The 13562-nt window shown below is 39.0% G+C and overlaps 1 protein-coding gene across 1 annotated transcript; it reads left to right on the plus strand.

The window, feature by feature from the left end:
- The first annotated feature begins 10945 nt into the window (after positions 1 to 10945).
- On the plus strand, positions 10946 to 13444 carry si:dkey-63b1.1 (B2 bradykinin receptor). Its single transcript, XM_034150584.1, has 2 exons — positions 10946 to 11026; positions 12344 to 13444. The coding sequence occupies exons 1-2, from the start codon at positions 11000 to 11002 to the stop codon at positions 13442 to 13444; spliced, it is 1128 nt and encodes a 375-aa protein (XP_034006475.1). The 5' UTR covers positions 10946 to 10999.
- The last annotated feature ends 118 nt before the right edge of the window (positions 13445 to 13562 follow it).

Below are 13562 nucleotides of genomic sequence, written 5' to 3' on the forward strand. Positions count from 1 at the left end.
TTGTAAAATGCTGACTCATTCTGGGTTTTGGCAACACACTCTCACTCCATAAACATCCAGGAGCGATGCTTGGTCAGTGTCCCGAGGCGTGCTGTTGGGACGCTCCTAGGCTCCTTCAGCTTCATAAACAGACGCAAATAGCTTTCAACTGATTGCAATGTATTCCCATCTGCGGCGGGATTTGACGCTCATGGAAGCACGGCATTCGTTTGTGTCGGAGGCTGTTAAAGGCAATGTGAGCGTCCATTCCCATTGGATAACGGAGAATTGTACACCCGGAAGTAAGTATTCCCCTTACTGTCGATTGATTTGACAGTGATATCTCCACTACTCATCAACTCAAAAACACCAGATTATCCTTGTTAATTAAACGACATTGATAGGTTTTAGTGTGTATACAATGCTTTTGTCACGTTTTCCCCTTCTATTCTGAGAAACAAGTAGTTTTCTATGAGTTTTGGATGGCCGAAGACATTACATTACCCACAATCCTCTGTAGCAACCATAGACTGTATATTGCAACAGGCAACAGCTTCGGTTCATGTTAATTTACAAACTCTTCAACTACAACCGTAGTTATATTTAAAAAGATGTTAGAAGGCCTCACGAAATACTTTAATGTAAATTAAAATGTAAATGTGAAGGAATGTGTGTATATTAACTGTGGTCTGGAAGTTTTTCCTTGTACGATGTGAGGGTCAAAGGACAGATGATGCCGTTTTTCTCATACTGATATTCCGCTATGCACGCTGGGATTTGGTGTTTATGCGATGTGAAATCCAAAAACATTTAAAAAAAATTAAATAATACATTATTCCGAGTGTGCTTGCTTTTCTCTTTGAAAGTCATCACATAACGGCATTGTAATACACGTTTCGGCTGCATTAAATATTACATATCTGCCGTAGTTAACTCTATTTATAGAGCCCTGATGACAAGACTTCTAGACAAACAGGAACTGCCGCCAAAACTGAAAACTTGACGTGGATCTTAAATATATAAGCAATTAAACAACATCTTACATTTCTTTTCACACAATACGTCTCCTTGCAGTATCAACACTAACTCGGCTGACTTTTATATTTGATCCAATTGGTAGATAGGCTGTATTTACGCCATAACGGTGCACAGCTGATATAAAGGGACACCTACTGGTTAAAGCACGTTATTGCATTTTATAATTTTATTATTAGATATTAATAGGAGGATGTGCAAAACAGACAAACTAATAAGGCTTTATTTAAACATTAAAGAATACTTTAGGTTAAGGTCTTCTTTTGAATAAGAAAAAAGCTTTGGGGGTATAGAAGATGAATATGGAGGTATGAAACCCTCTTTGATGGTCACACATGCAGAGCACACAGCACACACAGTGAAATTTGTATCTACAGATAAATATTAAGCCTGACAAAGTACTTAACATCTAATATATTGCTTTCCTGCCATGTTAACTATGTTTAAGCACTTATTTTAACTGATATTATACATATGTATTATACTCTTATAAGATGTATGTAGATGTTTTTTTTTGTGTTGCCATAAGTTAGTCTCTCTCATTTGGTGCGCGGGACTAATGCTAATGCTAATAATGCTAATGCCAGCAAATACAATGGTGGCTTCAAAAAACTTTTCAGAGTTTTACGGGGCGTGGTTTGCAATTCGCCCAGCCAATCAGAAATTGTTACTTTTTTCTCCCCAGGATAGTCCCACCTCTCTAGCAGGCCCTAAAAATGGGGGTAAAAGTTCTCTGAACTAAGTTCTCTTTTTGGTGTGAACGCAAAATTCCAGGCACTAACGGAACTAAACGGGAAAAGTACGTGTTAAAGTACTCCGGTGTGAAAGCGCCTAATAGTTCTGCTTTGGGTTTACTGGCAGGCCGCAAACAACTTCACGGCGTATACTGCGTATACTGCCACCCGAAGTCCCCGGCCGGAAGTCCCCGGAGTTGGGGACTGGCTTCAGTAGAGACGGAGCTTTCCAACGATACCTCTGATTACATGGTGCAAACAGCGGTCGCGGTACTTTATGTTACGTTAGAATGCTAACCTTTGGTGAATTTAGGAGAAATCTACAGACGTAAATAGACAAACTATAGTAAAATAAACACCTAAATGTGTATTTTGTACTATTTCTTCCCAAAGCCTGAAAAAAAATATGTTATGGAATCAAAATAGCACAAAATCTCAAAATTGACAAGTGCATGAAAAATGATGTAACCTGCCGTGTCTCGCCTTAAATAGAGATTAGCAGGATTACAATTCATTTTGAAATGAAGATGGATATAATGGGTAGACATACTGAATTAATTTTGTTTATGGTTTATATTTAGGCTACTTTAAATCTTCTTTATTTTAAATACATTTCTTTTTTTTTGCAATGAATGTATTAAGCTTAAACAGCATTTGTAAACTATTACTCTAACTTCATTTTTTAAATTAAATATATTTTCTTTTCTAAGGTTACATTGTTACATACAACATTTTAATGCTATTTTCTCTTGTTTTTATTTGCATTGCATTTGATATTGAAGTAATCCCAAAGTAATGGAAAGAAATCAAAATCAATTATATTTTGATACTCAGATTAGGTTACTGATCGCATTTCTTGATATGTAACTAGTTATTGTAAGCAATTACATTTTTAAAGTAACCCTCCCAACCCTGCATGTGCAGTTCAATGTGATATCCACCAGGAGGCTGACAGGAGTGCTTTTCCACACGTGGCTTCCCCCCACAGCATCCCATTCCCTGTTACTCTGTTACCCCCCCTCTCCTCCAGACATGCAGGTCATCAAGAAACACAGAAGCTATTATAGTAACAGCGTTAAACTAAATGACGCTTCCTGCTTCTGGGCTGCTTGAACTTTAAATGAATTTTAAAAAATGAAAACAAAGTTATGGAAGTTCTCCAATTCCTGTCAGGAATGTGTGGGCGGGATACATTTGTGGTTTCCAGAAAGAGTGAACTTCTTGTTGAAACAAACAGCGATGCGTTGGCTGTTCTGTTCTCCTGCAGCTGTGATCAGAGGGGAGCTGACAGCAGGAAGTCCTCATACGGTCTGGAGAATGTGTCTGAGTAAACAGAAGAGATCAAGAAGTGGGAGGACAGCAGTTTGTAAGACAAACCCTCACACTGTGGCCCTAGCCACACGGAGACGGCAACAATCTATCAAAAAAGTCTTCCGTCCACACGCAATCCGCACCAGAAACGTGTCCGTCCACACGAGACTGCTCCACCCGCTGGAGACGCTGTAGTACATATGCCGGGCCTATAAGTGGCGCTGTACTTCCGCCACAAAATACACCAAAAGCAGCGAAGAAGACTTCACGAGCATGCATGGTTGCCATGGTTGCCCTTCTGTTTATTCTCCACGGTGGATTTAGCAGCAGAGGTGGGGAGAGGCAGGGGCCAGGGCTCTGGCTCTTTTTCTCCCTCCCCGAGGCAAGCGTGTGCTCCTGCTGTAAATCTCCCCGGTAGTCCACCAGCAGATGAAAAACACCCACCTCTCCGTCTCTTCCAAGGAACGAGGGGACCGTGCGGCAGAGTTTCCGTTACAATTTTTTTCCGCCGGTCAACATGTCCGTTAAAGTTTAAATCTTCCGGACAAATTTAGAAAAGTGCCGGTCAAAGGTCTTCTTTGTTATTTATTGAGCTTTAAAACAAATTAATAACGACTCTATATAATAATATAAGAATAATACACAGAGTCTCTCTTTTCCTCCCCCTCTCCTGACAGCCCGTCAGTATTTTCGTTATCAGGAAATGATCGTAGGCTATAGGGCGTAGACACGGAGCCGTTTGGCCCCCCAGAGCGTTGCGTCCGCAGATCTACCCACCTTGGGACCCGTTATCGTTATCGTTATCGTTTCTGCGTTTCCCTGTCGGCCTCGTGTGGCCGAACCGTCTGATAGAGAACTGTTGCGGATACGACCCGTATCGTCTCCGTGTGGCTGCAGCCTGTGTCTGCTGCTGTTAACATGATAATGCATCATAATAAAGGACATAATTATAATCAGTTTTATTACCAAGTGTTTACACATACAAGGAATTTGCTTTGATAAATGGTACATACACGATACACAATACGTAGCAAAAAATAGTACAATTATTAAAGCTATTTAAAAAAGCAACTATTTTAAGACTATTGTAACAAATAGAAAATAATGACAATAATTTACAAAACATATAATTATGTGAGGGACTGAGTACATTAAAAAAATATAAAATATCACAAATACAATATACTATATTCAAGTGGAGAGCTGTGCAGATTTAAAAAGAGGAATACAATCAGGGATATAAGAGGACAAAGCAATTATTTTTGAGACTCTGACAAGTAACTCTGGTCAGCTGATGATGACAGCTCCTGCTCCACATAATGCTGCTTTCTTATTTATTTCTGTGTTTTGAAAGTTATATCAAAAGCGGTTCCCAACCTTTTTCAACTCAGGGCCCACTTAAGAATCAAAAATGTTTTTGCGGCCCACATTCAACCATAAACAATACGGAGGCTAAATAAAGTTCTGATTGGTCGATTCATGTGACACGTTGTAAATCCAGTAGAACAGACTGCTGTCAAGGACTGTAATGACCGTTGCTAAGGAGGATCAAGAAAGAGAAAGGAAAAGAGGTTCAAATAAAAAAAAATCTTAATAATGAATATGTTTCCACACAAATCATAATGTTTTGCAAATTATTTGGTGGCAAATATTGAATTTACATTTACACCCTTTAATACTTATTTGGGCTTTTAGATGAAGATCGCTCACAGTTAATAAATAAAACTATTCTTCTGGCTAAAATACATATTTTTAAAAGTCAATCAAGGAGTAATCTTAATTTAAGGTGTTTGAAGAGTAGATTATAAATACAATTTCTTTTGGAAAAAATTATTGCCACAAAAAATCAAAGGCTCATCACACCATGAAATGGGAAATAATCAGCTCTAACAAAGAGTGGGATTAAAGGAACAATAAATATGCTTGCCATGTTGGAGAGTAACGGATTACATAAAATGGGATTACGTTATCAGAATGCAAAAACAGATAACTGTAATCCCTTACAGTTACATAAGAAATATCTATTTTACTTAATATTCCTTAAAATGTCTATATTACAATGTTAGTAAAAAACTAAAAAAAAGCATATAGTGTTTGTTGTAAAGCATCAGATGTTATCTCTTCTCTGTGCTGTACTGTTCTGTAGGCCAATACTTTAAGTGTGAATATGCCTACTGCCTGAATCTGCTTTATGGCTTTCTTTGCTTCATTTGTTCTGGTTTTAATGCAGTAGGTGAACATATATGTTCATAAAATAGTGTGTGTGAGCTTAACTGTATGAATTAAACTTAAACGGAGCATTTTCTGTCAGCACAGATTTGTATTTCTGCTTTTTTAAACTGTAGAATGTGCTCATGTGTTTCATTGTTGTTGTATAGGCTAAAGTAACCCTCCCAACCCTGACTGTACATTGTGTGCTACGTCTCCTCTCAGACATGTACCTGCTGTGCATCACCATACCTTGCAGCTCTTCCCCTTTGAAACAGAGGGGAGGTCTGGCCTGCTCGAATAGTCTAATGTGACTCAGTTACTGGAATAGTCAGGGGAGTAGAGAGAAAATTCCTCCGGTGATTATCAGAGAAGCCATTAGCCAGAGATGTGTGTTGCTGCAAGTCTGCTTCCCTGTCTTTCACGATCTGTCGTCATCGGTGAGTAAGGGAAAAAAGTCCAGATCAGAATGACTAACAGGGATTTTCTTTGTGTGTTCCATATTTCTGTTAGGGTTCACAGTTATGACATGAAGCAGAAACCCTTGATGTGTGCACAGAGGTTTATTTAAGACCTTTGGAAATAAGATTGTGACGAGAATAAACGCTCAAAGGTACACTTATTCAATATTAAGAGCTTTCCTCACACTTCTTTGATGCCTTTATACTTATATTTGGTCATATATTGGCAAGAATTCTCTCTGTTTTTAGTCCTAGTCATTTTGACCACTGATGCCAATGCAAACAAACGGTATACTGTATCTTCCTGCACAGGTGTATCACAATAAAAGCTTACTCTGAACTAAAAAAGGCCCAATATATCCCTTTCCAAGTTTTTACCGAGAAAACTCCAATAGGATCATTGAGTGCTGACACCACCAATTATTACATAGTCCCACCTCTTTTAGTCTCCACTAACTCCTAAAGCAAATATCTGGCTAACGTTGTCTTTCTGCTGGGCTGGTATTGTCGGTTGATTCCTCAGAGATTTTTTGCTAAAAGTAGCTGCCTGCTGTGGCTGGGAACAAGTTTGATAAAAACTGTAATGTTGGCTTTAAAGTCAAACAGAAGAGGCAAGGCCTCAAAATGAAAAAGCTTTATTTTGTCACAAAATTAAACTGAATAATGTATAAGTTAACTATTCACTCTGTTCTGTTAAATTAATAATAAAGGGAATCTAGTTGTAATACTTTATCAGACATAAAATAACTATTTATATTAACAATTTGCTTTTAATTTATCATAATAATGCATATGTGTTTATTTGCGCTGATGTTTGGAGCTGTTGGCTGTTTGAGAGCTGCTGGTCAGCGTGCATTTATCACATGTTGACAATGTTTTTATTATTACTCTCACTGCCAGAGTGGTTGATACAGGTTCACACATTACGTTTCACCATAGTGAGTTAAATAATATTGAATCGAATTGAAACTACCCTACTAGCTAGCTAGTTAGATGGATAACATAACTGGCGCGCTAGTTATCTAGCATTAGCTTGACAACTTATTTAATTGATCAGCTAATGCTAACTAGTCTTGATAGATAGATAGCCAACCCTAGCTAGGTTGTTTGACAGCTCACTCAAGCTAGCCAGCTTGTTATGCCGTAAATGTTATTACAAAAATACTGTCAACTTGCTTTACTACACAGGAAATATTGGTGAGTATTTTTTCCAGAGTAATTACTATTTTGCTCTGAAATAGTGATATTTAATCATTTTGGAGTGTATTTATTACTCATAGCTTCTAGAGTGCGATAAAAAATGCAGAGTCAATTCTCTTGGAGTTAAACCATGACCACGACGTAACGGAGGTGATCTCTGGGGCCATTGATCTCGGTCTCCGTTACGGATTATATAGCTTCATTATTGGCGAAGTATATTCATTTGTTCCACGCTAAAACATTGCACAGGAAGCATGTGAATATATGTCATTTATGCATATATTTGTCACAATCTGTCTATGTTTTAGTTTGTCTGTCTCTGTTTCCTGTTTTAGTTTGAAAAGTGTTCCCCCTCCCGTCTTGTCTGTTGCTGGTGATTGCGTTCACCTGGTGCCCTGTGTTTTCTCCTCCCTCCTCACCTGTGTCTTGTTGGTTTGATTAGTCCTGTGTGTATTTAGGTTCTGTTTTCCTGTTAGTGTGTGTGTGAGGTCCTGGTGGCTGGTGGCTGGTGGCTGGTGGCTGTGTATCCTGTACCACAAAGAGGAATAAATGCCCACACCGGGTTGTATTTGAACTCTCTGCCTCTGCCTCCTTGCTTGGTTGGGCCGCTCAATGGTCAGCTTCACACACGCCCACTCATGTTCCTTAAGCACTTTGGTTTATTGACCTTTTTTATTGTAAAGATCATTATGGTTCATTTATTCTATTCTGAGTAAAATGACCTTCTATTGGGAGTAAAATGACCTTCTATTGGGAGTAAAATGACCTTCTATTGGGAGTAAAATGACCTTCTAGTTGGAGTGAAATGACGTTCGATTGGGAGTAAAATTACATTTGATTGGGAGTAAAATTACCTTCTATTATGAGTAAAATGGCAGTAGAGTTGTTTTTAATATACACTACATAGAGTAAATAACCATTAAGCAGAGTCAAATCTAAGCACATAATAGAGTAAAATGAACTCTAAAAATACAACTCTGAACAAAGAGTACATTTGACTCTATATAGGTTGGGACCAAATGTTATATTTTTAGAGTAAAATTTTCTTCAATTTGAGTCAATTTTACTCAGAGAAATTTACTGTGTACGGATTCAATCTAGTTTGGAGTGCTTATATGCTTCAGTGCTTTTAATAGTTGCACCTGAAGGAGCTATCTACACCAAGAGACACTTCAGAATTCTTAAAAATATGTAGTTTTAGTCAGTTTTCACATGTTTATTCAACAATTTTGTGCATGCTAGAATTTGTTCTCGCCTATATTGCCATTGTGTGCAAAGGGTTTTCTTAATAGTCAATTAAAAAAACAGGCCCAGATTAAAGTTTTAGAGGGCCATTGACCTGGATGGATCTAAACCAGAACTAAAAATATAAGTATGTGAGGATTCACACTGACAAAGAGTAACTTTCTGTTAATTGGCACCAAGCATGAAGATGCAGGTGTTATGGTTTGGAGTCAGCCCATCTTGAGTTAGAGTGATATTTTTAAAACCATAGATTAATAGTCATCTAGTTATTGTTCTTGCTTTGGACGGCCTTTAACTGGGTTCCTTTTTTTTTCAATACCTAATTTTTCCAGGAATGCAGTGTGTGTTCTGACTCCTCTGGGAAGAGTTGTGTAATTTGGTTTTGCAGGAAATGAAGGAGATAGTGATCATTAACTGTTGCCGTGTCATCATGCTAATCACCTCTCCCTCCTCGTGTGATATGTATACAGACTGATCTGTTTATTTTCATGTTCATTTTTTTCTCTTAGTGCTGAAAAGCCTTTGTGTCAATAGATAGTCAAAGGAGACAACAGTCCAAGTTCCAAAGAGACACATTTCTGAATTATCCTTCAAGGCAACGTTTTCAAACAAAGAAAATGTTCGTAAATGTGGGTAGTCTAATGTAGAGCAGTAAATGAGAGGTGTGCAGTTAGAGCCGCAATTATTCAATATTCCCAAAAATGTATGATCCGTCTTTTTTAGCTTTATTTACCCAAAAAATAATATTGTATGTTATTTTATTTATTAATTATTATATGTTTTTTATTTATATTTTTGTTTAATTGATTCTCTTGCCCATAGCTCATTTCACTGCATGTGTGCAAAAAAGGTATCACTTTTAACCTGAATAAAATGTCTTGTTTTCTGATTGTCTTGTCCTCAGTGCCAGATTGTTTTACATCTTGATACAAGAGTATACATGAGTGTGACATTTTCTTTTCATTTAATTCAACAGTATCTAAAGTGTTATGACAACTGTGGCTGCCTGTCCTACTACCCTCCTGATTTGGAGGTGGATAGCAAATGACCTACGGTGTTGATAGATTTGAACGTGATACATTTGGCCATCTAAGTTATATAGGAATGTTTTATTTTTGTATTCAGACCATCAAACAGTAACATTAACAGTAATAGCTCCAAAAATAAACTTGGATAAATAGCCAAGTCTGAATATTGGTACACTGGCATAAACACTGAGAAGATTTAAATCTGACGCATGAAAACTTGGACTCCGGTCAAACATCAAGCCTTCTGTGTGAGGTCACTCTGCATGGTGTATTGGTCTTTTGGATCTCAGTTTCAATTAATGTTATTGTTATAAAGTTCCATTTGTATTTTACTCAAGAGTTTACTTAAAACTGTGGAACTGCTGTCAGATTCTGATCTGGAATATCTTGTATTAGCCATACTGAGCCCTTCTATGGTCTGTTACTGTTATCCTGTGCACTGCAGGCTGACATCACTAAGTGGGCTAGTGGCTTTTTGTGCTTATTTGCTCATTCTAGATGTGTCCAAAAGTGTTCTAAAACCTCTGAAAGCTCAAAAGATAATAAGGCCAGTGGACATATTATTGAGACGACTTTATATGTACACACCGGGCACTAATGACTATCTATAATAGCTTCAAATCCAATTAAAGATAATTAAATAAGATCAATAATCAGTGTAACCTAAAGTTTATATTCATAGTACAGTTTTAGAATAAAACATTACATGGCCAGTGGCCACCAGTAAGTTATCCAACATATAATGTACATTAGCAAACTCATACACTCATATTTAACAGTTGATCATCTCAAAACCAAAGGCCGCCACTCTTCTGTTTTTTATATATCTCACCAAATGTCAGAATCTGGCTGCAGGGATTTGCTCGGATTCGGAGACTGAGGTCCACAACTGAAAGATAAGATCAGACATTTAGAATTCCAGTTCACCCAAAAGGTTGTTGAGGTCAGGCATGGATGAATAAAGAGAACTGGAAACAGCATTGGAGTCGGGACCCCATTCATTTCTAAGTTGCTTGTTGGCGTATGAAGCCAAAATGACCAGTCTCTCGAGAGCAAAAGTACCTGTATCTAGCATGGATGTATTAAGAGAACTGTATACAGCGTTGGAGGCGGGGCCTTGTTCATTCCTATGAGAGTTGCTCAGTGGCGCATGAAGACAAAATGGCCTGACGCTCTCGAGAGCAAAACATCTCAAATTACCCATCATGCCTGCCTGCGAGAGCAAAAGTACCCGTAGTTGGCACATAGAGCATGCGCACTTGAGTGTGTGGGAGAGAAACTCCCTGTGGAGGGAACTTTGAGATTTTAGTCTTTGCAGACCATTTACATGCACAAAAACCTGACATTATACATACTTTTTACTATTCTGCCAAATAAGCCCTTTAAAACTCAATTAAATGAAAACATATCTTGAATTATGTATGATACTACAATTGGGGTGGTGACTCAAATGTCTAGAAAAAGGCTAGGACTTCAAAATAACAAATGCATAAATATAAAATAAAATAAAAATAGTCACTCTATTTTTATATAAGCACACGTGTGTTCTTATGCATTACTAAACCCAAACACTGAGTCAGGTTGAAGTGAAAGCAGAATGCTGCAAGACAGTAAATACCATTTAGGTGAGGCAGAACACACAGAGGAGCTGCGGGGGGAAACAGATGGGAGCTGATGACGCAGTGGTGATCTCTGGGCCTGCTTGTATAAAAGTGAGCGGTCTTCAAGTGCTCACTCCAGTGGAGGCTATATATCACCATGACGATTATCTGCTGGGAATGAACTGAGGCACATCTGGATGGAAGGGCAAAGCCACGGAGATAAGGTGAGCGCAACAAAAGCTTCCACAAAGTAGATAGAAAATAAATTATATTTCTCGGCTGTTTCTGGCCTTTTGTTTTTCAGTGCCTGGATAGGGACAAGGTGAGCCAGGGATTCTGTCAAGAAAAATGTTTTTAAAAATTGCAGTTTGATGCAAAAATACGTTTTTATTTTTTCCTTAATCTGCTTAAAAGTTATATAGGCCTATTTGGAGTTTTTAGAAAATTAAAACAGTAAGTGTTAAGAGCGTTTCCATTTAGATTTGACTTTAAGTTTAATATGTTATGTATAGAAAAGACAGTTTCATACACTTTTTGCTTGTATGTATTGATAACTTAAGAGAGCACACCTTTAGATTGGTATTGAGTGCTGAATGCTGGACTAGTTGTGGAGTCCGGTAAAACATTTTTTGACACTATTCACCAAAGTAAACCAGATTTTGGGGCATTGGAATAAAACCTGTTTGTGTTTTCTTTGGATAAAAGTGTCAGCTTAATGAAATGTAATGTACAATAGACGCGGAGTGATTTCTGGTAAAACTACAAACGTTTGACACAGCTAGGTTGCTTTTCCAGCAGTAAGAGGGGAAGTACTGTACACTGCTGTGCTGATCCTTTCTGCGATGGTATCTGTTTCTCGTAAGTGATGAAACATTGCTTATTTCCACATGAACTGTGAGGGAGGCAGAGGTATTCATCACAGTATTTAATCCTGAGCGGGGCTAGGCTACAATAACCAGTCTTTGAGATTCATGACTTGTTTAGTCCTTTTTTCCCCAATTATTAGATTATCTTTCAGTGGAAGAAACATCAATTGTTGCTACATTCCTAAAATGTTCATGAATACAAATAAGAATAACACATATGTACAGATAAAGACATCCATGTGGTTGATTATTACATAATGCATGTATAATATTTTGTTTTTTGTTTGCAACTCTTTTGCATTTTTACAATGTAAACACGATTTCCACCAGGTCTTTTGGTTAATGTAAGTCAAGAGTCAATTTGAATTTGAATTTGTCATATTTTATGTCAAAAGATGCATTCGTTTACAAGACTAAAGGTTCATTAAGGAGCTGCAGTTTGAGTAAATAATAACTTTAATAGTGAAAACTTTTGAATTTAATATTTTATTTTATGGCATTTATTTGTATGGACTTATTGATTTTTAAAACCTTGTCCTGAGTTGTGCATTTGAGTTCAAGTATTTAGGTAATAACATTTGGAAGCCCAGTCTCGACAATGCACTTCACCACCCGTTGCAGATTTGTCCACTCTTTACTTACTGTACTCAATATGACTACTTCTATCATTCCCAGTTTCCAATGGGTGTGAATGCCTCAGACTGGTTCTTCCCCACCCTGGCCCCAGAGCTGGACCCCTGCAGTAACTACACTGAAGCCTGGCTGTGGCTGTCCTCCCTGCAGCCGGCCTACCTGGGTCTTATCAGCATGGTGGGCTTGTTCGGGAACGGCCTGGTTCTCTGTGTGTTCTGCCTGCAGAGGAAGCCCTGCACCGTGGCAGATGTCTACCTGGGGAACCTGGCAGCTGCCGATCTCATCATGATGACCTGCCTTCCCTTCTGGGCCGTCACCATCGCCCGGGGCTACCAGTGGGACTTTGGAGAGGTCCTCTGTAAGCTGGTCAATGTGGCCATCTCTATGAACTACATCTGCAGTGTTCTGTTCCTCATGCTGGTCAGCGTGGACCGATATCTTGCCTTGGTGAAGCCCATGAGCACCAGTCGTCTAAGGAGAGCCTCCTGGGCCAAGCGTATCTGCCTTGGGGTCTGGACGATGGGCTTCCTCTTCACTCTCCCCACCCTGTTCTTCCGCACAATGATGTACGTAGAGGATCCCGGGGTGGATGCCTGCATTTTAGCCTACCCCCACCCAGCATGGAGGTTGCACCACAACATCACCAGGAACGTGTTGGGCTTCCTAATCCCTGTCCTGGTGGTGGGGTACTGCACTCGTCACATTGTTTCTGTGCTGAGCGACCGGGAAGTCCTCTGGCTCCCTGGGGTGAGGGCGGAGAGGAAGGCCACCTCATTGGTTCTGGCCGTGCTCGCTGTCTTCCTCTTCTGCTGGACACCTCACCAGGTGATGCGCTTCCTGGACACTCTGGATTACTTCCAGGTCACACCCGGATGCCTCTGGGGTCATGTCCTGGACATCGGCATACAGTTGTCCACATATTTGGCGTACAGCAACAGCGCTGTGAACCCTTTCCTGTTTGTCATTGTAGGGAAGCATTTCAGGAAACGTGCAAAAGAGGTGTTTGGAAAGACTTTAAACCCCTGGTCAAAAGACATGTCCTACCTGACTGTGAGCTTCACCTCAATAAATAGACTCAATGAAAAGCACAGAATAAGTATTGACCATTTGAAAATATCTGGGTTAAAACAAATGATAACATGACCGGTGGCTGAAGGGACGCCTGCAGTTATGAACTTTATGGCTGATCTCGTTGATTCTTTGGCCATTTGGGGACAGCACAACAAGCTGACTTTTGGAAAAAGCTGCTTGATACCACATC

The sequence above is a fragment of the Trematomus bernacchii genome, unplaced genomic scaffold (assembly GCF_902827165.1).
Source record: "Trematomus bernacchii unplaced genomic scaffold, fTreBer1.1, whole genome shotgun sequence".
Taxonomy (NCBI): Eukaryota; Metazoa; Chordata; class Actinopteri; order Perciformes; family Nototheniidae; genus Trematomus; species Trematomus bernacchii.